This window comes from Chionomys nivalis, chromosome 1 (assembly GCF_950005125.1).
Source record: "Chionomys nivalis chromosome 1, mChiNiv1.1, whole genome shotgun sequence".
NCBI lineage: Eukaryota > Metazoa > Chordata > Mammalia > Rodentia > Cricetidae > Chionomys > Chionomys nivalis.
This window is the reverse complement of record NC_080086.1, coordinates 119,893,515-119,919,329: the sequence shown is the minus strand read 5'-3', so window position 1 is coordinate 119,919,329 and position 25,815 is coordinate 119,893,515. Positions and strand designations below refer to the sequence as shown.

The 25,815-nt window shown below is 41.2% G+C and overlaps 1 protein-coding gene across 2 annotated transcripts in view; it reads right to left on the bottom strand.

The window, feature by feature from the left end:
• Nucleotides 1–25,456, bottom strand: part of Srbd1 (S1 RNA binding domain 1) — a 192,939-nt gene extending 167,483 nt beyond the window's left edge. For both annotated transcript variants that reach the window (XM_057791003.1, XM_057791011.1), the window contains exons 1-7: nt 25,428–25,456; nt 18,688–18,767; nt 14,827–15,007; nt 13,160–13,534; nt 5,184–5,350; nt 2,948–3,065; nt 1,815–1,953 (exon numbers count right to left, since the gene is read on the bottom strand). In XM_057791003.1, coding sequence (XP_057646986.1) covers nt 1,815–1,953; nt 2,948–3,065; nt 5,184–5,350; nt 13,160–13,534; nt 14,827–15,007; nt 18,688–18,767 — 1,060 coding nt within the window. In that variant the 5' untranslated portion in view covers nt 25,428–25,456. The remainder of the gene's footprint in view (nt 1–1,814; nt 1,954–2,947; nt 3,066–5,183; nt 5,351–13,159; nt 13,535–14,826; nt 15,008–18,687; nt 18,768–25,427) is intronic.
• Between the last annotated feature and the right edge of the window lie 359 nt (nt 25,457–25,815).

The following is a 25,815-nucleotide window of genomic DNA, read 5'->3' as shown; positions in this document are numbered from 1 at the left end:
GAGTTGCCAGGGCAGGGAGAGGAGGGAGGTGGGTAGAGATAGATGAACCTACCAAAGAACAAAAGAATTTTTTAAGAGAGGTGGTTATCAAAGGCCTGTTTGGTAGTAATGCAGTATACCTGGGAACCAAAGATACCACTGTAACAAAGAAGACAGGAAAACAGAAGGCAAAGAATCAGCCACAAGGAACAATAGGCAGAAATCTCGCTGCAACTGTTCTCCGCGATAGGCAGACCGCCCCCGCCACTACAATGACTCTAAAGGCTGAACTACTCAGGCTCAGCTACAGTTAAAATATGAAATGCAATCAGCAAAAGGAAGGCCTGGGTATGCAGGAGAAAAGGCATGCACAGGGACCTGGGTCCATCCCCAGCACCCTACTCAGAGAGCAAATGTGTAACTAAATGAAGCAATGTATAGCAAATCGAAAATTAGAAACTAAATGTAAATCATTGAAAATACAACTACAAATAGCATTAAAAATTAAACACATTTGGATTGTATTCATTTTAATCCATCTCTAACTTCAAATAATTCTTTCCATTACTGTCCTTTCTCAAACAAATTAAAATGTATATGTTTCTGTGAACAGATAATTTGTATTCTACGGACACACATATTCGATTTTTAAAATCATGAATTCACGTTTTCTGGAATACGGCTGATATATTTCTCTATAATTATGGACATGGCATGGGTTTTGTTATCACGGACTGCCCCCTGTTGATGTGTGAGTCTCCCAATTTGAAGAATCAAGAGAAAGTAAAAGAAAAACCAGAACTGGGATGGAGAAATAAAGACTAGGGTTGGAGTTAACTTGCAGCTGTATGGGCTAAGTAAGCTTGGGAATCTAATGTACAGCATAAGGATTTCATTCATTATACAGCATACTAGCATTTGACTAAGAAAATAAATTTTAGGTGCTCTTATCACCAAAAGAAGAAAAAAGTAAGCTGTGTCACACAGTACACATATTAATTTCATTTCAGGTCAATTTTGTTTGACTACAGAAATTACTTAATTTTGCATATATATCAAAACATTATATATTTTGATATATATAATTACTTAAACATAAAAGAATCAATTTTTTTTGAGAAATCTATAATTTCACTTTGAAGATGAGGTAAGCAAACTGCAAATTCTAGTCCAGACTGAATAGTAAGCCTCCAAAAAGCAATAATCTTTTAGATCTTTTTCTTGTGCCCTGTCTTACTCTCTCACCTACAAAGGTCAGAATATATTTGGAAGCAAATTTTAGACAAAGTCCCCTTATTACTTAGAAACAGAAATATAAGAGCAGGATCCAATCTGTACTTTGTGCATGCCAGGAGTATTAAAATTCTTTCTGAAGAGATCTGAGTTACATGGTTTTGTTTTTTCCAAAAAAATCAGAAATAAAACAAAAGCTTTGAAAGATAATGAGAATCTTTATAATCTTGGGATATGGAGAGGTTTCATTTAAAAGTAAAATGTCAATTATCTTAAAAGATTAATAAATTAATAATAAAACCAAGACCTTCTATTGACAAAGATGGCATTAAGAAGGTCCAAGTAGGAAGTGGGGAAATGTGTATTGCAAGAATACACTTTGAAATGCAGAAAGAAAATGGCAGAGGCACGACAGCTAAATGACTAGAGTTGGGAGGTCATGGAAAGCAAAAGGCTGGGCGACTTGTCTGTTAGAATCACCTGCTCTTTACCTGCTGTTACTAGACAGCCATATGGCCATTAGTGAAGACGTGTTTAATGTAAACATGTGCATTCTAAAAGCTAAGCATCCGCAGGGCTGATGGCTTATAGGGAGCCAGTACCTTTAACACTAGGCTTGACATAAGACAACAGGTTGAGCTGTCCCGGGTTTTCCAGCAGTAGCTGCGCTGCTCCTTCTAGTCCCAGCTGTTTTGCTCTCTGGGCTTTGGTGCCTTTGCTCCCCGTTTTATATGGAGCAGACTAGGAAGAAAAAGGTAGAGAATACATAATAGCAGTCTGTTTTCAAAGCTTAAATTAAAATGAGGATACAGGGCTAGAAGACATGCTGAGAACGCCACAGACATCCTTCTCTCTGCTCTGCCCTCTCCCCTCAGAGATGAACTCATATTAACTAGCTAAGATTACGGGAGTGTTATGTGTCATAGATTTGTCTTTGTAATTTTCTATGTGCTTGATTAGTTCTTTGCTTGGATTTACTCATCTAAAAATCTCCTCATCTGGATGTCGAGTTGAATTACCCTTCACTCACTCACCAGGCCTTCTTCCTCCAGATTCTCTTCATAGTTGCCTAGTGGTCAACCCTGACATGCTCATGAATTCTTGCTGGCTCATAGCTTCTAATAGAAGCCAACCACAGAACCCATGAGGGCCTGGCCTCTGTTCACAGCAAGTTCCCTATGGAGAATGGCATGGTGCTTCCACACAGCCTCTGTACTGCTTCCTGTCAACACCAGTCCCCTCTAGATAACTCAATTTGTTAAAGTACATTATTTAGGCAAGGGTATGTTTTTAAAGTATGTACCTGTTCAATACAGACAATATTCTTCAGATATTTTCCATCCATGGTTGACTGAGCACACAGATGTGAAACCAACAAGTAACTATGGTGGCAGCTGTGCCAACTACAGGCTGAAGAACGCATGTCTTGATCTCCGGCTGTGCCATCTCCTTTGCATTCTACGCTTTGACAACCTGCTCTCCTTCCTTATGTAGAAATTCCTACTAGAAATTCCTCGAGGGCAAGAACTATTTACTACCGTATGTGTAAACCCAAGCTCCTGGCACAGATGAAAAGGTATCAGTACATATATATTGACTAAAGGACAAACCCCTGATGAATCAAGTAACAGTGGCCAATGGCATTAGCTTTTTATGGCATGGTCTTCCTCAGTAGTAAAAAGATCCCCCAAATCATACATATTTATGTATTACATTAAAAGATAAAGTTCCTTACCACGTGTTCTAGTTCTTCAAATGTTTTACAGTTCAACAAGGCTTTTAGCAAGCACTCAGACATCTTCCCCTCCTTCTTAATTTTCTGGATTGTACTATGAACCTTCTTTGCAACCGCCCTGAAATTAAAAACTTACATAATATATACGACCTACATGTCGGACCTCTCTTCTTAAGGTTATCTCACATTTCAGAAAAGGTGCAAGGAAAGAAAAAAAAACTGCTTTATCTTTGACACACTTGACAGACAAGAACTTCACTCCCAAATACTTTAGCCTGCAGTTCCAAGAGAGAATAATATATAAGTCACAATAAAAGTGTCAGTATTAGGAAGTTAGCCCTGATCTATCACTATGCTCCTCCTCGCAAACCTGAGGCCTTTTAAGGTTTCAGCAGCAGTGCTGATGAAGGCCTCTGTGGAGTCTCACCAGAGCAAGTGTAGCTGTCAGATGCAGTCTCTTCCAGTTCCAGCAATGTTCCAGGCTCTCCTGGATTCTAAAAGTCTCATACTTTGAAATGTTCCCTACCAGTTACTTTGTAGTGTCTGCAAGCCTTCAAGGGCTCCTGTGATGTTACCTTACAGTTAACCTGAGGCCTCCTGGCAGGAATATCATCCAAGTGAGACTTTATACTACATCTCATTGAGAGACAAAAGATCTCAGTGTAGCCTTCTACTAACAGACTGTGACCTAGGAAGAGGACACTTGTGGTTTCTGATATAAGCATCCTTTTTCCCTTTGTAACCGGTATGCACTTTGTGGAGGGATGGATATTTCGAGACCATCTTATTCCTCACCAAACCTCTGATGTATTCACTGATTTATTCTTATCACTATAGACTTCTGGCTTATTTTTTTATTTAGTGGTTATAATTCACCATTGTGACATATTTACTGTTCAAATTATCCTTGGCTTGGCCAGAAGTAACCCTTTCAAGCTAACTGCTATGTTTCTGACTTGTTCCTCTTACTCTCTGAGTACTTCTTCATTCTCTAAAACAAGACATTCCAGCTCACCTTTTACTTTCCTCCTAAGAATTGAAATCCTAAATCTGCCGCCTGGACATCTATTTGACTATTAGATGTGCTCACTGTTACTGGAGCAACATTGCTCAGGATGGGCACACTTAGCACACATAACTGGTTCCTAAATACTATTCTCCACTGATAAAGAACTGGGACCCATGCAGAAGAGCTGATTCTGGAAATCAATGCAGATGAATGAATACACAGATGGGGCAAGAGGAATGGCAGGCCCAGTAGGTCCTATAATTTTCAATCAGTTCTTTTCACTGTGAATGTGTAATCCTGTATATGTCATACTCACCAACTTATTTCATTACCTGTTCTTTTTGTTTATTTGTTTGAGACAGGGTTTCTCTGCATAACTTTGGAGCCTGTCCTGGAACTCACTCTGTAGCCTAGTCTCACAGAGATCCACCTGCTTCTACCTCCCGAGTGCTGGGATTAAAGGCATGCACCACGATCGCCTGGCTCATTTCTGTTCTTATTTACAAAATCTGCCTAGCAGTGGTATTGGTAGCGTGAAAAAGGTGAGTCACAATATGCATACATTAACCCTAGGCTCTTGACTTCAAATTCCTGCTGCCTTGATTTCCCTACAATAGTGGAGTGTAACCTGTAACTATGAGCAAAATAAGCCTTCTCTCCCTTAAGTTGCTTTCGTTAGGGTATTTATCACAGCAGTAGAACAAGAAACCAAGACAATATCTCTTCCTAAAAAAAAATCATTGGCAGCACCATAGAGTATCATATTCCTTTATGATCACATGGCTGACTGGGAGCAGCATCATAAGAGTCACTATAGCATCTTGTCAGCCCAGGATTTGAAAAAAAAGGTAATATTCAAAGTAGAGATTCTATTGAATGCTTATGGTTTTGAGTATCATGAAGATGCAAAATTAAGACACTCTATTATAGATTAAAGACCATCTACACTGGCAAGAACTCTCCATTTGGGGACTGTGGAGTGCTAAGATTCTGCCATGATAGTCAATCATTTCAACGTATCCCATAGATTCACGTCCAACTCCATGGCCTAACTAAGAAAACAAACCTGACTACTCTGGCAAAAGAGGTCTGCATTTAGATGACAACAATTAATAAAAACAAAGCACCGGGACTGCGAAAATAGTAACTAGCTTCCCCTTGTCTGCCCTCGTGCGCTCAGAGCCTCGGTCTCCTATGTAAGATCCACCACTCCCTTGGGTTTCTTACCGTAGCTCGTCTAGGGTTTGGCGAACTTCTCTCAAGGAATCAGCATCAAGGTTATTAACGAGCTCTTTTCGATAGCGTATAATGAAGGGAATTGTATTGTCATCATTAAAGAGGCGTATGATATTGGCACAAACCCAAAGTTCAATATTAGTTCTCTCAGATAAAACCTGCAAAGAAAGAAAAAGTGTTCAAAATCCTATGTCCTATAATCCCAAAACTTTGAAGGCTGAGACAGGAGGACTACCAAAAGTTTGAGGACAGCCTGAGCCATGAAGATTCTATCCAAAATCATCATCACCCAGATGAATAAAATCAGGCCAAAACGTATGAAAGAATTGTTTACAAAGTACAGACGCAGTAAATGGCTGAACCCCAGAGACCATACAGATACCTCACTTTCTAGTCATCTTGAATACTGATCCTAAATCTCAGCAGTCATTCCTTAGATGAATATCAAATCTCTATGAAGACATTAAATTCTATCTCCAGGCATAGCTCTTTTCCACATTGCCACCGAACCCATGGCCAATTATTTAAGACAGTATCCCAGAAACCTAATGGGTATCTCAACCCTGCATTTGTAAAGTTATTCTCCTCTCAAAACTACTCACCCTCCACTTTTCCTCATCTGCTATCTATTCAGATAGTAATTCAAACTAGAAGAGTCATCCACCTCCAAATCTTAAGTCTGATTTATTATAAGAACAGTAAACAAAAGTTACAAAATATTTATTATCTTCATTTTCTCCCACCCCACAGCACAGTCTCATTCTAGCCCACATCAATGAGACAGCCTTAATTGTTCTTCCTGCAGACATTCCTGTCTCATCTATTCCTATCTTCATAAGGACCACAGTGAATACTCCTTTCAAAATGTGTACTAGATCACGTCATTTGACTGGTCAAAACCATCACTGATGTTCCAAAGCACCTAGAATACAAACTCTACTGTTGGACAGTTAAACAGGAATCAGTAGCTTTGGAAGCTACTGAGAGCAGATCCTTCCCTCATAAGGCTTTGGACCCACCTCCCATTTACCTGGAAATCACAACTTTCCCTCTTTAGGCTTCCTAGACAAAAGAATGGAATACCTCTGACCCTGGAATTTAAGATATTCTGATCTGCTCCAAAGATCAGACCATTGCATTTATTTGTTTCTTCCATGAGAAGTCAATTTCAGCTGGCCTTATCAATCATCTGGCAGGAATCTACTCCCCAAACCCCATGAAAACATGGAGGGGGAGTATATAATTACTTCCTTAGTAAGAAAATATATTTACCCTTCTCAAAGCCCCTACCCTGGTGTACTAACTTCCAGATCCTCGTTGTTAAGCATTTGAGTTTTAAAAATCATTTCTGTCTTTTTCCAAAAACCTAAGCATACTTACCAAGTCAAAGCATGTTTCCTTGATATGCTGGGCTATTCACCACATCCTTTAGCCATGAGCTCCTTGCCAACTTTCATTGTTGAACATGATGGTTTTCTTAGACCCTAACTCAAAAGACATCTTAGGCCAATGATAATCAAGACAGTCCCAGGAGTTGCTGGATGTTTACACTGCATGAAGATGTGTCTGTGTTTTGCTCACCTGTGTAAGGTACCTAATTGGTTTAATAAAAAGCTGAACGACCAATAGCTAGACAGGAGAGGCTAGGCAGGACTTCCAAACAGAGAGAGAAATTCAGAGGATGAATCTAGTCAAGAGGACTTCGCCAGCCAGATATAGAGGGGGGCTAGTCACAGAGAATGTGGAAAGGTAAAGAGCCACATGGCAAAACACAGATTGATAAAGATGGGTTAATTTAAGTCATAACAGCTAGTTGGGAACAAGCCTAAGCTAAGGCCAAACTTTCATAATTGATAAGTCTCCATGTCCAAAGAAAGACTGACAAGAAAGACCTGCTGCTATATGCAGAAAAAAACTCAGTGGTGTTTGCCCAATGTACATGAGACCCTGGTACAATTCTCAGCTTCACAAAAAAATAAAAATCTTTCCAAAAAAGCTAACTGGGAAAGAAGCTTGTCAACATCTGACCTCTCCTTGTTCCAGCTCAGCTGCTGAGTTAACCTGTACCGCTACACTCTGAGAGTCCAGGCTTCTGGGGACTACAGCAGCACAGTCTCTGGTTCTCAAGGGCATCATCTACATCCTTGCTGAAAATGAAAAGTATTACGTCCCACCTAAAATACACTGAATCAGAAACTCTAGGGTAAGCCCTGACCATGCTGAGCCTTAGAAAAACGAGGCAAACAACAAGAACTAAGCAGAGGGCAACTCTGTAGAACATGGAACAGCAGAGCAGGGAACTCTAGTCTTTACTTAGAAAATTCTCACATTAATTTCTTAACCATGGATGTGCTTGCTTGTTTACTTAGGTAAAGTGAATATGCATTTATTAAAGAAAGTCAGAAAGAATTGCAGAAAGGGAGGGGCCAGGGAGGACTACCCTAACTACTTTGGGACTGCTGCTTTCTGCTGACACCTCCATAAGGCTTACTATGTTCTAACTGCTTACATTCAGCATTAACTCACTTAAAATATGAGATAGACTGATATTGGTCTCATTTTATACACACAAAAACTTGAGTCCAAGAAGTAAATTGTCCCAAGTCCCACTAGCCATATTTCTCTTCAAAAATTCAATTTGTATGCAAAGCAAAGGATTTATCAGGCAAAGGTACAAAGGACTTAAACTGTTTCTGCTCTCCTGAGCAGTGGAGAGGTAAGACAGAGTGCCTGTACACTGCCCTCAAACTGTCGGAAACATCCAGAAAGATGCCTTTTCCCCAGTGTCCCAAGAGCAGGGAAAAGCCCATCTCGTCTGTTAAAGAGGGGACATCTGGGCATCAGTAAATCCACCACAGCTTTCATCATCCTGCAACATCTGCACTTTAAAAGAGTTAACATCAAGCCAGGCGCTGGTGGCGCACGCCTTTAATCCCAGCACTCAAGAAGCAGAGATAGGTAGATCTCTGTGAGTTCGAGGCCAGCCTGGTCTACAAGAGCTAGTTCCAGGACAGGTACCAAAGCTACAGAGAAACCCTGTCTCAAAAAGAAAAAAAGAGTTAACATCACATTCAATGGCTCACTAATAAGTAAAAATGAGAAAATTTTCTCTTCAGAATCATTCCCAAGCCAGCAACTTGAACAGCTCCCTTCTGAAAAGCTGCTGATTCCGACTGCTCACCACCTGACCCGAGTTGATTATGTCACTATGTCACAACTGCTTATGTAAAGATGGGAGTGGGGACAGCTAATATACACTGCCAGAAATCAGAAAAGAGGCTACAGGAGATGAGGTGTGATTGAAGAAGGGTATGAGGGAGATTCTGTTGTTTACAACCTGGAAGTAGCTTGGTTATACTTTTGAACATGCTGGGCAACCTCATATATATATGGAATACATCAAAGCTTGGTGATGCTAAAGTCTATAACAAATACTACCAACTTGATTATAACAACAACAACAAAAGCCCCACTATTTTAACCTCTTCCAGAGAAATGGGCTACATCTATCAAGAACTACTGTACCTACTATTAATGCAGAGTGGCAGTGAGGTCGCCAGCTCAGAGACACTGGCTCCCTTTCATGCCACTTCCTTTCCTATTTTGTCTTCATCTTCACATACATCATCTGTTATCAGCTCTTGAAACCATGGGAAAAACTTACAAAAAGGGTTTGTTTGCTTTTCTCCTAATAGATGTACCGAGCACTGCACCTACCTAGGTTCATCTTCAAAATAAAGAAATTGTATCACGGTAGTCATAACTTTGGCACAATTTAATTCTTCCAACAACTGACTATGCTGGTCACTTTTTCAGTTCTTATTAATGTACAAGTGTAAAACATAAGGGGATTTAACAAAAACAAATTTCTCATGGCAGCCATATATTCACAGATGAAAATGGGTAGGTTGCTTTGCTCAAGAGGCCAGTCCTCAGTCCCTGGCAAGGAAACAGACACAAACTGTGTTCCAAGACTCAAGTCTAAACACTAATCAAGCATATGCTATGGGCTTACCTTCCTCACACAACATGGTGAGATAGATCCCTGAAAAGGCAGTGAAGTTTCCAGAGGTAGGACACATAACCTCAACAGAACAGAAGACGAAGGCATGATGGTGAGCAGAGCCTGCCAAAGTGTTCAGCTAGTTTACAGAAACCTCTCCCTCTGGACAAGGTGCTAGTCAGTGTTTGCCCCCGAAACCTGGATATATATATTTTGTGGAAGAAGGTGTGTACATTAAAGATATTTCTTTCAGTCTGATCTTTATGTAAATATTCAAGACAGTGACCCCAGATACACACACAATAAACTCCCTTCTCACTTCCATGTTCCCAGCCCCTGCACTATTCAGCTACATTTGGAAGAAGCAATACAGTTTTAAGGCAAAACTATTTTCCCACAAAGTTTTTTATTTTTGTTTTATTTTTGTTTTTTGATGTGGGGAGCTGAGATTCACAACGCATAGAAAAGGAAGTCCACATAGAAAATAGGAACTGCATAGAGAGTTAAAGTTAGGAAAAGGTTTGTTAGGTTAAATTGAAAAAATAAATAAATAAACATGTAAATTCCCATTTGGTTTCCCAGGCTTTAATAAAGCTGCCCACAGATGTTCAACAGAGGTGAAACAACTCTAACACCTCTCTCCAAAACCACAGCCAAGGACCTGAGATTCCCTGAGAACTGCCTGCAGCAGCAAGTGGACAAGGCCTCCACCCCAACCAAGAAGCTATCCGCAATTGATAACCATTAGCAAAGGAAAAATTCATTTTCTCACTTGGTATATTGACTATACTACTAGGCCGCATGCCCAAGAGGCATCAAAAATAACTCAGTGGTATTTCTGTGGACTTTCTGCCCCATTTTGCTTTGGGTATTTTTTTTTGTCTTATTGGTCTTATGCATGTAGATTTTGGTTTCTGTTTTTGTGGTTTTGTGTTGTGGATGTGTTTGTTTGTTTCTTTTTGAGAGAGAAAGAAAAGCCGTGGAGCTGGGTGAGTTGTGGGGAAGAGAATAGAGGGATCAGAATGCATTGTATTTAAAATTTGTCTTCAACTAAAAATAAAACCACTTCCAACTAACAGGAGGGAAAACTGGTTCAAATGTAAAGGAAAAACTAGTGTATCTATAGCCTCCAAGTAGGCCAAAGCCATGAAATGAGTGAACACATTTCCAGCTGATACTGGAATGATACTGGAGGCTGTTGTTCGGCTTCTAATGAAGATTTCCTTACTTCTTTGCTTCTGCACTCACCCAGCAGCCAGGTACCTGTTTCTCATCATGCTTTCCCCTATTTATTTCCAGCAATTAATCTTGCCTTTCTCCTGGACTGTATATTACAAAATGCCTTGTGTATGCAATCCTACCAGCATTATAGAACTGGTTAGCAAACTCAAGAAAGCATCCCTAACAGAAAATACAAAGTTGCTGCTCGTGGTGGCTCACACCTATAATCCCAGCAATCAGAAATTTGGGACCAGGGCTACCTAGCAGAGTTCCAGGCCAACCTGGGCTACAGAATGAAACCCTACCTACCTCAAAGAAACAAAAATATTTAAAATAAAAAGAACTCAAAGTCCACATTAACAGATTTCAGAACAAACTTTCTTCTCTCAAAATCTAGAATCAACTTTAGTGATAGGTATATCAGAGGAAAGATACAACCTATAAACTCCTATGCTAAGTTAGCTGCCAGTAACTGTACCTTTTAGATGGTTCTCTTTAGCTTGTATTAGACAAACAAGAATTCCTCTGTCCATTCTCCTGACTATAACTGATTTTTTTAGATTACCCATTTATTTTTTTCTAATGCACTATGATAATATATATACTAGCATGCACGGTATGGAGCCTAGCTCACGAAGTCAACTATAAATAAATGGCAAACATTATTGCCTACCAGCAATTTCAGACCTGTAAGCATATATCTGAGATTATAACAGGACGCATGCACGCGTCAATGCATAAACCTTCACAAGAGTCCAGTCATCACCGAGGTTCATAACTTTACATTCTTTACACCTGTCTCTTGTCATATCACCTTAAAGGCAACTGATCTCACATAAAGCTCAACTCCAAGGGACATCCTTTTAGGCAGCCCATTCAGATCATCCTCACAGAACCCCATCCTCACTCCCAGCACTCTAAATAAATAAATGTAAAATTATAACAAAAGGTTAAGTTTCTATCCCTTGTAATCTGGAGTGAAATAGCTAGGGTGGGGCAATATTCCTTTCTTCTCCCATGATAAAGATGGGGGAGGCAGGACAGAAAGCAGAGTGTCCTATAGAAGGCAGCTCTTCACCATGAATGACCTACTATGCCTGAAAGGCCAGGAACTTCACAAACGTTGAAGCCCTCCTTTCTTCCTCCTGCACACTGTCAGCTACTGGAGGAGGATCTACTGGCGAAAGAAATAAGCTTAGCGGTGTTCAGAAAGGGTAAGGCAAGAAAAGTGGGGCACATCCATTGCCCCTGAAGTTCTGGATCAAGAATGGAGTTTAAAGAAAGTCTTCAGCCGGGCGGTGGTGGCGCACGCCTTTAATCCAGCCTGGTCTACAAGAGCTAGTTCCGGGACAGGCACCAAAGCTACAGAGAAACCCTGTCTCAAAAAATCCAAAAAAAAAAAAGTCTTCAGAGTAAATTCCATGCAGGTAGTCTATGACCGGCTCTGTGAAAGCACTGCCTTGCAGATCTGAACGAGTAACGCAGTGGAAGACAGGGAAAGCTACTTACACTGCTTTTCAATGACTCTGCAAGGCGCATTTCAATAAAAAGACAGAGAAAGCTATAGGGCAACATTCCAGATTCCTTAGTGTGCCAAAGAGGAAAAACACAATGACTAACAACTACTGGTGACACTCTACAGGTGACAGAAAAAGCAACGTGGCCCAGAAAATGTCTCTCTGAAGAACACAGCCCCAGTCTTAGAGCTGCAAATAGCCGTGGGCTCTCCAGCAGCAGTTTATAGCAGAGCCCATTCAGAATGTTGTTAGGACACACAGAGAGGAAGAGCACCTTTATCTACCTGCTATGGCCCCAGAATGTGACGGAACACACGAGGTTAAGGCTCAGCTCACTGCTCATGAGCCCCTTCTAGTCTTCTCTATCAACCCCAAAGCAGCTAAAAAGGAGCAGGGGAGGGGGCAGAGAGTAAAGGAAAGGAATCCTGGGAGAAATCCTCAAGTCAGAATTCTTAAAGAATTTCCCTTTGAAATATTGCTGGGTCTTGTTCCTATATACTGGATGCATGAACAGCCAATAACCTAATCATGTGTACTGCTTCTATGGGAAAATACAATCCAAACACAAAACAAATGGTGGAGCGGCAGACTGTGTTCCGCCACCCGGCTAGCTTTACCCAAAATAATTACACGGAAACTGTATTCTTTTGAACACTGCTTGGCCCATTAGTTTTAATCTCTTATTGGCTAGCTCTTACATATTGATCTAACCCATTTCTAATATTCTGTGTAGCACCACGAGCTGGCTTACCAGGAAAGATCTTAACCTGCGTCTGTCTGAAGTGGGAGAATCATGGCGACCGCCTGACTCGGCTTCTTTCTCCCAGCATTCTGTCCTGTTTACTCCACCCACCTATTTCTAACCTATGAGGCCATGCAGTTTTTTTATTAATTAACCAATGACCTTCCTCCATCAAACAAAACTTTAGCAATGTGCCTCTGAGGCTTCCATTTGTTGATGTAAAATACCTAGACCATAATGTGCAAGTATGTACCAGGGCAACGACTTTCTTGACTGAAGTCACAGTTCTTAGCAAAAGAGCTGCAGCTGATAAGCCAGATTACAAAATAGTATAGCCAAGAATAGAAATAGTGGTCAAAGCTTGACTCCAGAAATCTCTGGCAAACTGAAAAAGCAGATTCAAAACTGCCAGCACTTCCCTTAATGAGCAGAGTATGTGTGCCATCCAGGACTCAACACACAAGTTACACAAGGCTGCACTTACCTGCACTATGTCCCAGTTCATCTCCACCTCCTCTTTAATGCTGCTGGCACCGTCGGGAAACGTGACAGGCTTGCCCTGAGGACAGGCCTCAGTCTTCATCCTCTTCAAGGGGGACTGACCAAATGTGAAGTCGTCCTCACTTTCTTCCTTCTTGCACACATCTTCCCAAGTGGTGCTTGTTGATGGTATCTCCATATTGCTATTTCCACCTTCTAAGGGGCTGGCTGGGCTGGTTTCTTCATCAACTTTTAACTTTCTTTTGGCCCTCTGTACTGAGTTTTTTTGTTTTTTCGCTGCAGTTTTCAGAGTCTTTGTCGTATGTAATTTGTGATTTTTCTCTTCCAAACTGGCATCAACAATAGCTACAGGGCTATTCTATGAAATCACAAAAAGAAAACATGAGAATTATAAGATCAGAAAACAACTGCCCTGGAATATTTTCAGAAGTGAAAGGGAACAAAGTATCAATACACATAATAACAACTCAAATGAATCTCAAGGGAACTACGTTAAGCTGTGAAAAACCCCATCCCAAAGTTGCGTACAATATGAGAACATTTATAGAAGTCTCCTAAGCAGAGCCGCGCTCACCAGGAGCAGAAATAGGTGGGTGAAAGGAGAGCAGCCATGTGGATGAGAAAGGGTAACATGAAGCCTGGGGTGGAAACACACATCTTTAATCCCAACAGAAGCGGGAGAATCTGAGTTCAAGGCCAGCCTGGACTATAGAACAAGGTCCAGGACAGCCAGGGCTACACAGAGAACCCTGTCTCAGGGAGGAAAAAAAAAAAAAGAAAGGGCAACATCAGGGATCCGTTCAACGGTTACACAAACGTACACATGTAATAAACTGTATGGTGCTAAATACAAATACCCACACAAAAATAAACACATGGAAAACCAGAGAACTCTAAATAAAGAGGTTTTTACCAATTATATTTTACAATGCTAAAATAAGACACTAAAATTTTACCATTGGGGAAAACTAGATAAAGGGTATATGGAATCCCTCCATGTTGTTTCTTATATTACAAATAAAGTTTAATTTCAAAAAGCGAGTAAATGATAGGTTTATACGTACCCTACTTCAGCCTCCAAGAAGGAAAGTGCTGCCCGTAAGAGTTTCAAGTGCTTTTGGTGATTTTTTCTAAGTATTAACTATTAAACTAGCACTCCATATATACACATCACTTTTACAAGCATGGTTGATATAAAAGTACCCCTACGAGGTACATCAGCTTTTGAACTGCCAACTTAGAAACCCAGTTGCATCACTTAATGTCTGTGACTAAATATCTCTTGCCGCACATTTATCTATAAAATCAGGATGGTAACTGCAGCCATTCCCAATGGTTGTAAGGACAACGAGATCTTGGGAGTAAAATGTCGAGCATACTGCGTGGCTGGTAATACGCACAGATATTTGCTGACGTCACCATCCAAACCAGCACTTCCACACCTAGCACACATCCTGGGAGAGGAGAGTGGAAGTAGCTGAAGAAACGGTTGTTGGAATGGTAAGTGTTCCTGAGACTGTGACAGGGATACCATGGCCCTGAAGAGTGTGTCATTTACATGTTCTGCCCTACACTGTGTAAGGAGAAAGAACAGCTCCTCCCCATCTGGAAAATACAGTGGACTTCCCCACATCTAGCAACGCCACCTACCAACTCCTCCTTAACAGCCAGGTCTTTTGATACAGCATCCATCTGTGGGGTGTTCTTCTTCACCCGCCGCCCCTGCTTTTGTTTGGACTCCTTGGAAGCAGGCTGCTTACGGTTTCTGGGGACTTTCTTCTGAGGTTCCCAAATACTATCATCCTGGTCATCTTCTTCAGAGGCAGATGACCTAGAAGTAAATTGACAGAACTTGCTCAGGTAATATTATATCTTTCTGGAGTCTTTGATGGAGTTGAAGAATAGTTAGTTATAGTTATAGTTTTCCATTGTTATGATAAAAGATAAAGTAGATATAAATATTGTAACTGTAATTCTTGCTTGATAACTGTTTTGTTATATGTAATTTTACTATGTTAAAGTGAAAGCCTTTCCTTTTTGTTTAAACAGAAAAAGGGGAAATGATGTGGGAAGGTCATTTGTCAATCTGTTGTTTCATTGGTTAATCAGTAAAGAAAACTGCTTGGCCTGATAGGTCAGAAAATTAGGTAGGTGGAGTAGACAGAACAGAATGCTGGGAAGAAGGGAAGTGAGCCAGATGCCATGCCTCTCCTCTCCAGGGCAGACGCCAGGTCAGACATGCTGAATCTTTCCCGGTAAGACACCACCTCGTGGTGCTACACAGATTATTAGAAATGGGTTAAGCAAGATATGAGAGTAGGCCAAGAAGAGGCTAGAAACTAATGGGCCAAGCAGTGTTTAAATGAATACAAGGTTATTCATTATTTCAATTATTATTTATAATAACAATTTGTTGTTGTTATTTCAGGTGTAAAGCTAACCATGTGGGAGCCGGGCGGGACGAAAAGCAGGCCTGCCCGCAGCTCCTTCTACAGAACTTCCAGGAAAAAATGAAACCAACCAAATGATAAAGATCAAGAGAGGCATATGTTTCTTAAATGATAATTGGAAGTGTGTGATAGAAAATGGATTGATATAGGCATAGGCTGTGCACAATTATTGCTAAGGAGTGAACAGTGAACCCATGTAGACATGCCCTCTCCCCAGCACATACCATCACAAGTCTCTTCCCCCACCTGATGAGCGCACACACACCACCATGACACAGAAAATCAACCATTACCTTAAGGCACTTACTGGGTCATGTCGCACAATTGTCAATGTGAGCCTTTCAATCTTAACGGTAAAAAGCACTTAGGTTCCTAAATGCCAATCAAATCCATTTAAAACACACTAAGTTATTCAAACCAATGAAAGGACTAAGAAATAGTTTTTAAAATACCTGAAACTGCATAAAAGCCATCACCAAGACACTTCAACTCCCTATTTTATTGACTCTTTTTCCCTTCACAGAACAGATCTGATCCCTGAAGAGACTGGGTCAGGTGCAGCCACACCGCTTTTCTAACAAGAAGCAAACACACATCAGGAGCAAAGAAAGCACAGCCCTCCACCCATCTGCTTCACTCTATTCCTCCCCTAAACAGGTAAATATAGGTGGGAAAAATGGCCTGAGAGTAATCAATGAGGCTGTCTGAGTTCCTGAAGGGTTCTCAGTTCTGCCTAAAAGCAAGAACCTCATTAAATGAATCCTCAGCTAAGTTATGTCCCAAGAAAACATAATGATGGTAGGCCAAACCACTGACATCAGAGTTCTTTTCAGAGGTCAGTAAGCAGCCTGAGACTAAACAAAACAAAAAACACTAAAAAAGTAGAGTCAAAAGTAACAATCATTTGAAAACCTGTGCTCTGCCAGATAGTCCTCTGAGTACTATCAGAGTGAGAGGCAGGAGGGTCACAAGTTCTGACCATGTCTACCCATACCCTACTCTCTTTCACACATATACACACACAGGAGCAATGGGAAAGAAAGAGAGGAGAAGGCAAGGGGAGAGAGGGGCAAGAGAAAATAGGAGGAAGGAGAAAAGGGGGAAGGGCAAAAGGAAAAGGCAAGGGGAAGACAAAGGAGAGCCCCCTCCTATTGTAAACCAAACAGAACATCTTCTACCCTCCTCCTGCCTACTAGCCTATCACACAGAACGCTAACTAACCCTACTTCACAAGGGTAGGTTGCTAAAAGTATAGGGAAGAAAACACAAACGTCCAAAATCACTGGTTACACAGGAAGTGGTTCAAGGCAGCTAGTCGATGCTCATTCCCATGCCATGCGAGTTGTCAGCAGGACCCAGCCCTCATCCTGTACGGCACACCTTCATATGCCTCTCCTTAGACCTCTTGACCCTCCTTCTGCCCTCAACCTCAGAATGCTCAACTCTCCAGAGTCTAACCTCAGTCCTCTCTCTCAGTTTATGTCTTATCCTATGAGTCAATAAAGGAATCTCAATTTTACACCTCCAAACTGACATTTCCCTTTGCAGATCCACATTTAGCTAGATGTCAAGCAATCACCACCAACTTGCCAAGCCAAAATAGAACTCTTGGATTTAACACTCTTACCTATTCCTCTAGTCTTCTCAAGAAGCCCGTAAACACCAACACGCCCTTTCTAGTCTACCTTCACAAATGTGCCCCACATCAGACTATTTCTTACCATTCTCCCCTCTATACCTGTTTCCTTGCTTCACCTTCATACTTCCATTCTTGTCCCCTTATAGTCTGTGACACCAAGAAACCATGATGATATTTTACAGACATAAGCCAGACCAGGTCAGATCACTGCCCACAGTCCTCCACTGGCTTCTAATAAAGTCCTAGCATCTCCTCATAGACTCTTGGAGCCTAGCAATTCCAGTCTCGTTGCCTAGCACTCTCTGACACGATGGTTCTAAGCCGGGCCTCACTGTTCTTGCTGTCCCCACACATCAACTCATTGCTGTCTCAAGGTCTTTGTATTTGGGAGTCTTCTCTATTTGTAACAGAATCTAAATCTTTGCCCCGAGATGAACTCCTGTGTTTGTAAGCTTTGGAGCACTATACTGACATAACTTAATAAATGGCTGATTTATCTCAGTCTTGGAGGTTTTATTCCAAAATCAGGTGGCCCAACTGCTTGGGCCTCTGATGAAGACAGCAATTGGCAAAAGCAGGAACATGTGCTGAAACACGTGCACATCTTGAGATAAGAACAAAGAAAAGACAGGCCAGATGTTACAATTCTCTTGGAGGGCTTGCCTCCAGTGGTCTAAAAGCCTCAGACTAGCCTCCACCTCTAAATGCTCTAACCACTTCCAAATACCACTACCCTGGTAGTGACCTTTGTGGGACATTTATCCAAATCACAGCACCTAGTAAATTAAATATGGATCTCTAGGCATATCCTCCAAAAAACACCATTACTGCTCTATCCAAAAATGCCACTCTAATACAAACACACAGTATGCTCCCTAACACCGACCTGCTTTAATTTTACCTTATAATCCTATTGTGACCTAACATTAATCACTTATTTCTTTACAAATGTCAAAAGCATATGTTATATGGTACTCTATAGCAAAGACTCTTAAACTGAGGGTGATTTGGAGCCCCTGGGACATTTGGCATTATCTAAAGACATTTTTGATTATCACATGTACTTGGTAGAGGTCACAGATACCACTAAGCATCCTACAAAGCATCAGATAGCCCCCACAACAAAAGGTGACCCCACACACAGTGGCAATGCTGCATAAATTACACGTGCTATTTTAAAGCAATGTAAACAACAGCAAGCCCTCCTTCAGCCTGGTTCCAGGGTAAATATTATATAATGTGTTCAGTTAGCTATTTTCTCTCCTGGATCACAGCATGAATTCAACAAAGAGCTATTGTATGGATAAAGGACAAGGACACATGGTTCCTCAACCCAAATGACTTAAGTTTTCTAAGTGACAGAATATATTACTCCTTAAAAGAGTCACCATTCCCACAACAACATTTCACTAATATGCTTACAACTCAGAGAAGAAAGACAATTCATTTTTGGGTTCCACATTCTGGGCCTGTATTTTTGCTCTTCTTGGCAATGAAGACATCTGGAAGAAACAGAACATGAAGTCAGCATGACATGAAGATTTTTATCACTTTGTTTGGCTATAAAATGATTCTCCATTCAAAACTAACATTTCAAAAGCTTTGCTGTTAGAAATGACATAAAGGAGAGAAAAAACATCAGGTTTGTTCACAAGCCCAAACACTGGCTTCCCACAGGATGCAGCCTGCTGATCAGAAGAATACCCAGCAGTCTTTCAACGGTCTCAAATACCTTATGAGTATGGGGCCATCTTTTAGAGAAAGACAAGATCTTACAGGGTAATAAGTTTATTTTAGAACTAAATGTTTGAGTATTCCGCAAGTATCATTTTATGGTGACACTACCAGTCAACAAATTATAAAGTCATCTATTAAAATATTTATCAAATATAAGAAATATTCCTTCTCTTCTGTGTCTTCTGGTAATAGTACAGTAGAGGTGTCTTCATAAAGGTAGGAGTCGAACAAAGGATGCTAATTAACTGAGTAAGCAGCAGGCTATTCCTAAAACAAAGCTCACATCCTCTTGTACTATAAATGATTAACCACTATGCTACCAAAAATATTTACCATAGTCAAAGGTTCAGCACTAAAAAGAAATTAAGACAAATGACAAGAGACATCACATAATACAATAAGTAAAAAATGTACTTAAACTGATAACATTTATTACTCCCTAAAATGTTTGTCAAACTATAAAAACTACATTAGCCTGGCATATTTAGAATCTGTGAGACAAGTCCCTGGACCAGTGGACTACTGTAAGCTTCTGCTTCTAAGAGCACTTCTAAGAGGAGGTAATACCTCAGACAAATACCAAAGGGTTGTCACCAAGAGGGACATGATTTCTTTCCCAGCAGCTCCATCCAGGGAGAACAGAACCATGAGGCAGACCGTGTTAGGAAGGAAACAGAAGGACAGAGGGAACTCTCTCCTCTCTTCCTTCAATGTCTGTTAGGAATCTCTCTGGTTATGGGGGTCATCCTACCTCAAATAAGCAGTTCTAGCTATTATCACAAGGGAACAAGAAAATAGGATTTCTTATGAACAATTTACCACAATAAAAACAAAACTATAAAAAAGAAGACTGAACAGGAATGTGGCACACCTTTAATCCTACTGCGAAGAAGGCAGAAGCAGGAGGATCACTAAGAGTTCTAGGCTAGTATAGTCTACATAAAGAGCTTCAGGCCAGCCAGGGATACAATCTAAGATCCAATCAATCAATCAATAAATAAGAGGAAGTTGATATTTGACAAGGGTGCCGATTCAAAATACATTAGAGAAGAACATGAATTCACTTTGCAAGACAATTAGCTAATCCTCTGAAGAAAAGCAAGTATTTAACTTCCACACCCTCCTCAGTAGCAAAACCACGCCCCAAGATGGTGTTAAATCACACAAAACAAAGCTTTAAAAGTTCTACAAGCCGGGTGGTGATGGTGGAGCACGCCTTTAATCCCAGCACTCGGGAGGCAGAGGCAGGTGGATCTCCGTGAGTTCGATGCCAGCCTGGTCTACAAGAGCTAGTTCCAGGACAGGAGCCAAAAGTTACGGAGAAACCTTGTCTCGAAAATCAAAAAAAAAAAAAAAAAAAAAAAAAAAAAAAAATTCTACAAAAAGCAAAAAGTAACTCTTCAGAACACTGACTAAGATGAGAAAATGCATATGTCACTAAGCACATCTCAAAACTCAAAGCCAAAAAGATTAACAGATTTTACTATATAAAAATTAAAATCCCAAGCCAGTAATTGGGGCATTTTAGAATTTAGCCTTTAGTCTACCCATTAAAAATTTTTCTTTTAACTTTTTAAAAAGGAAGGAAGGAAGGAAGGAAGGAAGGAAGGAAGGAAGGAAGGAAGGAAGGAAGGAAGAAAGGAAGGAGCAAAGAAAGGAAAGACAGACAACAGAAATGACTGCTGAAATCATTAGGAACAAGAGTTAGGGATCTGGGGCTGGGTATCTTTGTCTGACAAAGAGTCTTCCTAGGTGCCCTAGCCCATGTTACATGTGCAACTGATCCACAAAAAAAAAAAAAAAAGTCTAGAAGTTTATTTTCTAGAACAGAATCAAAGACTAGAAGACAATGAATGCAACTGCATACATACAAACCATTCAAATTGAACGCTGAAACCCCCAGAAGTCACCAGTGAGAGGTGGGGGTGGGGGAGTGCTTGCCTGGCATGCATGAAGTCCTGGGTTCGAGCCCTACTACCTTATAAATCAGATATGACAGGGCAGCTCCTGGGAGGCAGAGGGATTGAGAGCTTAAAGTTGTTTTCAGCCATACAATGAGTTCAAAGTGAACCTGGGATACAAGAGACCCTGTCTCAAAACAAGTAAACAAAAAGTCACCAGTTAGATCCTTGTCCTCCATGAAAGACAACGGAAGAGGCCTCCCTAGAGAATCTGAATCCTGCATAAAAATCTACACGTGTTGGGAAGAAGAGGCAAGAAGATCAGAGGTCAAGATCAGCCTGTGCTACAGGAGATTCTGCCTCAAAAAGAAAACAAAGGGAAAGCAATCTAATCTAAAGGTGTCACGCTCCCCATCAAGCAACCCTCCCTCGTTTCACTCACCTTACAACTACTCTGACCATCCCAATCTACGACACAGTGATATCAGGCCACTCCCATCTAAAGTTTGCCTTTATATGGTTTGAGTCATCTCTGTCAACTGAAGTCCATAAACATTAAACAGAAAATTCCAAACATAAACAATCAACAGATTTCAATAATTCTATTCCACCCATCCAGTCAAGAACACAAATTAGCCCTCTGCCCAGCAGTCATTCTGAACACACTGATACCTACCTACAAGGCAGTGATTTAGCAGTCACGCCATCACATACCACAGTGCTTGAGTTCAAGTTTACTTAATTGTGGCCCCAAAACATGAATAGCAATGCAAACACTTTTATTACAATATAAATGTAAATATTTTTCCTCATTAGTAGTTGTCAATCTCTTAATGTACCTTTTATAATTATTTAGCTTTATCACAGGTATGCATACATGGGAAGAAACGTGGTAGATGTAGGGTTTGGTGCTATTAAACATTTCAGACTTCTACCAGGGGGTCTTGAAAGGGAGAACTATTACACCTTAATTCAAAACACAGATAATTATATGCCAAATCTGTTGCTACACTTCAGCTTTTACAGGGAGGGGTTTAAAATCCTTGGTAGGTCAATGTCCCATGCTGTGATAAACATATGAACAAAAGAAACTTGGTATGGAAAGAATTTATTTCGTCTTACAGCTTATAGTCAGTCCACCAAGGGATGCCAAGGCAGACACTCAAGGCAGGAGCTGGAGGCTGGAACCACAGAGGAACACTAATTACTGGCTTGCTCCCAGGCTTTCATTCCGCTACCTGTCTTATATAAGCCAAGCCCATCTGTTTAGGGATGGAACTGCCCACAATGGGCTGGTTCTTTTCCACAGACATACTTATAGTGCAATTAGATGGAGGCAATGACTCAACTGAAGTTCCTCCGTCTGTCAAATTGGCAACCAAGATTAACCATCACAGTTAGTATTTAGATTAATCATGGGTCTTTAAAGTTTTCTCTAAACACAAACTTTGAACTACCTCTTTATTAAGTATTCTAGAGTTAATGGAACATGGAAAATTAGGTAAAACACAATTATCTATTTACAAACAGGATATATATAGATATATAGATATATATATAGTGTGTGTAGGCAAAAATTAGAAATTATTATTTGTATGCAACTACCTATATCAAGTATTCTCTCAGGGATTTGTATACTTGTATACTCCACTTGGGATAACCAAAACCTTGATGACTGACATGTTTGAAGATAACAGAGATATATTCTCAGAAATACATCACTAGGCAATTGTCATCTGGGCATTACAGTACTCAACTAAGACAGCGCTATAGGTGAGATGGTCTTAGAGAAGCACTTTCGGTAGTTGTACATGTTCTGTTGGCATCCACCCCAAACATCAATAAAAGTACAAGACTGTACCTAGAGCACCTACTTATTAAAATCCTACTCCCTCTGTCCCAAAATTTAAGATTTAGATTTACATAGGGTAGGGAAGACAGACAAGAGGATTGATCATAGGAGCTTGCTGGACAATCAATCCAGCCACATCAGTGAGCTCCAGCTTCAGGGAGACACCTTGCCTCAAACAAAAAGGTGATTAATGAAGACATCCTCTTTTGACCTCGGCTGCCTGAAGCACATGCACCCACACATGCATGCGCGTACACAGGCATATACACAGAAAATGATTCAGATTGACACAATAAATTGCCTCTGAAACTATTTAGAGGTCTCATAGCTTCCCAAATTTGACACATTCATAAAGGGACTCTTGATAATTACGTTCCTCTTCTAAAACACTGTTTCTATCCCTCTTTCCACTCTCAGTATCTATCCATTTGTTAAGCTAAAATTTGAGATTTTTTAATAGCTTCCCTAAAGAAGCTAACACAAAATACCCTGCTCATGATTAGAATGTTCAAATCTGCTAAATTCTGACATAAGTACACACATTTTCACAATCAAGATAGTGAATATGCCCATCGCTCACCAAGGAGCCACGTGTAGAGCCAGTACTGACAATCTTTTCTTCCCCCCATCGCCAATATTCAGACTATTAGTAAATGAATTCTTCCTCCAAAATATATCGTATTTCATCAGCACTGCCAGTGGGGCCCTCGTCTCTACTGCTACAGCAGGGGATGAGACTGGACAATTAACAAAAACAACATTCCTTCACAATCCCACGGCCTAGAAATAGGCCTGCTTTCCACACTATTCCAAAACTAAAGGCATCATCGTGTTGAAGAAAAGGAACTGTAGGCCGAGCTTTTCCTGTCTCTGCCTTTCAGTGTCATGGGGTGGGGGTGGGGAGCTACTCTTACGGCCTCATCTAATCCAAATCACCTTGCAAAGGTCTAACCTCCCAGTCTATGAATTTGAGGATTACAAGGGACACAAACCACAGTTGTCTTTAGCTCTTACTAGACTGCTGCAGCAAGCTCTCAGCTGCCCTCCAGTTCTTCCACTCTTGCCCCCTACCATCCATTCTCCCTGAATGCTCCTAAAATGCTCTGAAAACACTCGGAGACTTTCCATCTGGTGCTTCAAGAATCAAAACCAGCCGGGCGGTGGTGGCGCATGCCTTTAATCCCAGCACTCGGGAGGCAGAGGCAGGTGAATCTCTGTGAGTTTGAGGCCAGCCTGGGCTACAAGAACTAGTTCCAGGACAGGAAACAAAAGCTACAGAGAAACCCTGTCTCGAAAATCAAAAAAAAAAAAAAAAAAAAAAAAGAATCAAAACCAAGATCCTTTTCAGGACTGACACATTCTATCCCTAACCCCACTCACCCCTTCATCTATCTGCTTGCTTCTAGTCACCTTCTTTCAGTCCCTGTTCCAAGCATGAGTCTTCCCCACATCAGGTCCACTCTACCCAAAGAGCCCTAATCCTATTCATATCAAACATCTGGTTACTTCTCATCCCTTAGATCTCAGCATCCGCTTACCTAAAATGGCATTTTGTATCATCTTCCCCCTTCCATCCTGTATACAGTAGTATATAAAATAGGCTAAAAGTATAATATTGTTTTCTGATACCCTCAATTCAATAAATTCGGGGGGAAAGAAAACGATTGCTTTACTTCAGTACCTGAGAGCCCAGAATTTAATAACTTATCTAAAAATACTTATTTAATGAATAAACATAAGTACAAATATGGTCTCCATAGAAAAAAATAAAAGAATTTTCTATCACTCTTACTTCACTGTTGTTTGGAAAAGACTGTGACACATAAGAAGGCTCCTATTCTTTAGTGATAGGAAACATTCCCTCTTCTGAATTATTTCATTTATATTCACTATCTCTGCAGGGATAAGCAGTTCCAAATTACAGGCTCCTGTGATACCACTGAGGAGATATTAGAAACTGGGGAAAGTGAAAATAGGGAGAAAAGGCAATTCATACACACAAATATATATATATATATATATATATATATTTTAAAGTGGGAAACAGCATTTAAAGTTGTAGGAGAAAAGAGAGAGAACTCAAGAGGCATCTAAATGTTCCCCTGGGGAACCAAAAAAAGTGCTTCAAATGTTAGCAGAGATTCTCAAGTGATAAAAAAAAAAAAAAAAAGCCAAGAACCAAAAACTTAGCAGGAGAGCCTTGGCGATGAGCAAGCCCTGCTGCATTCTTTTATGAATGAGAACCTTAAGACTGAAATGGTTTAAAGGTGTAAGGCAAAGGTCCTAGAGTTCTCATTCATCCTCAACTGTTGGAGCGCCTCCTATGTGCCCAGAGCACTTCCGAAGATGCGAGTGATTCCGAGCACCGCGATCTGACAGTGTTTCTTCCCTCACCTCCGACTCTATGGGGGGAAACAAAATAACAAAGTTTGCTCTGGCTTTCTCACGCCTGCCATGCGCTGCCAGCTGGTGCAATGAAAGGATGTGCCAGGTTACAGGTGTAGATTGTGAGGCGGACCGCTGATACTAAAACGTAACGAAAACTCGTTTCAAAATTTGTTCTCTCCCAAACAAGCACTCATAACGGTAAGTGGCCCCCCCAAAGTACCGCAGCCCAGACGCAGAATCGGGTCAGACCGAAGCATTGCCGCCAGGGCGGACACAAAGCTCACCTTCCGGCCTGGCGTGTCTGTAGACTGGAATTCTGTTGCAGAACCTTCCGGTTCCCGCCGGAAGTTTTTCAAATACAGGAAGTCCCGCCTTACTTTCCCCAGGGCCGATTACTGGGGCGGGGCGGGGCGGAGTGGGGCGGGACGGGGCAGGGCGGAGTGGGGCGGGACGGGGCAGGGCGGAGTGGGGCGGCACGGGGCAGGGCGCAGTGGGGCGGGACGGGGCAGGGCGGAGTGGGGCGGGACGGGGCAGGGCGGAGTGGGGCGGCACGGGGCAGGGCGGAGTGGGGCGGCACGGGGCAGGGCGGGAGCGCCGCTCGAGTCTGCGGGGAGTTTGGGTACGCCCTTACCCAAGATTGTGGCAAATGGTGTGTCCGCTTCTGTGTCTTCC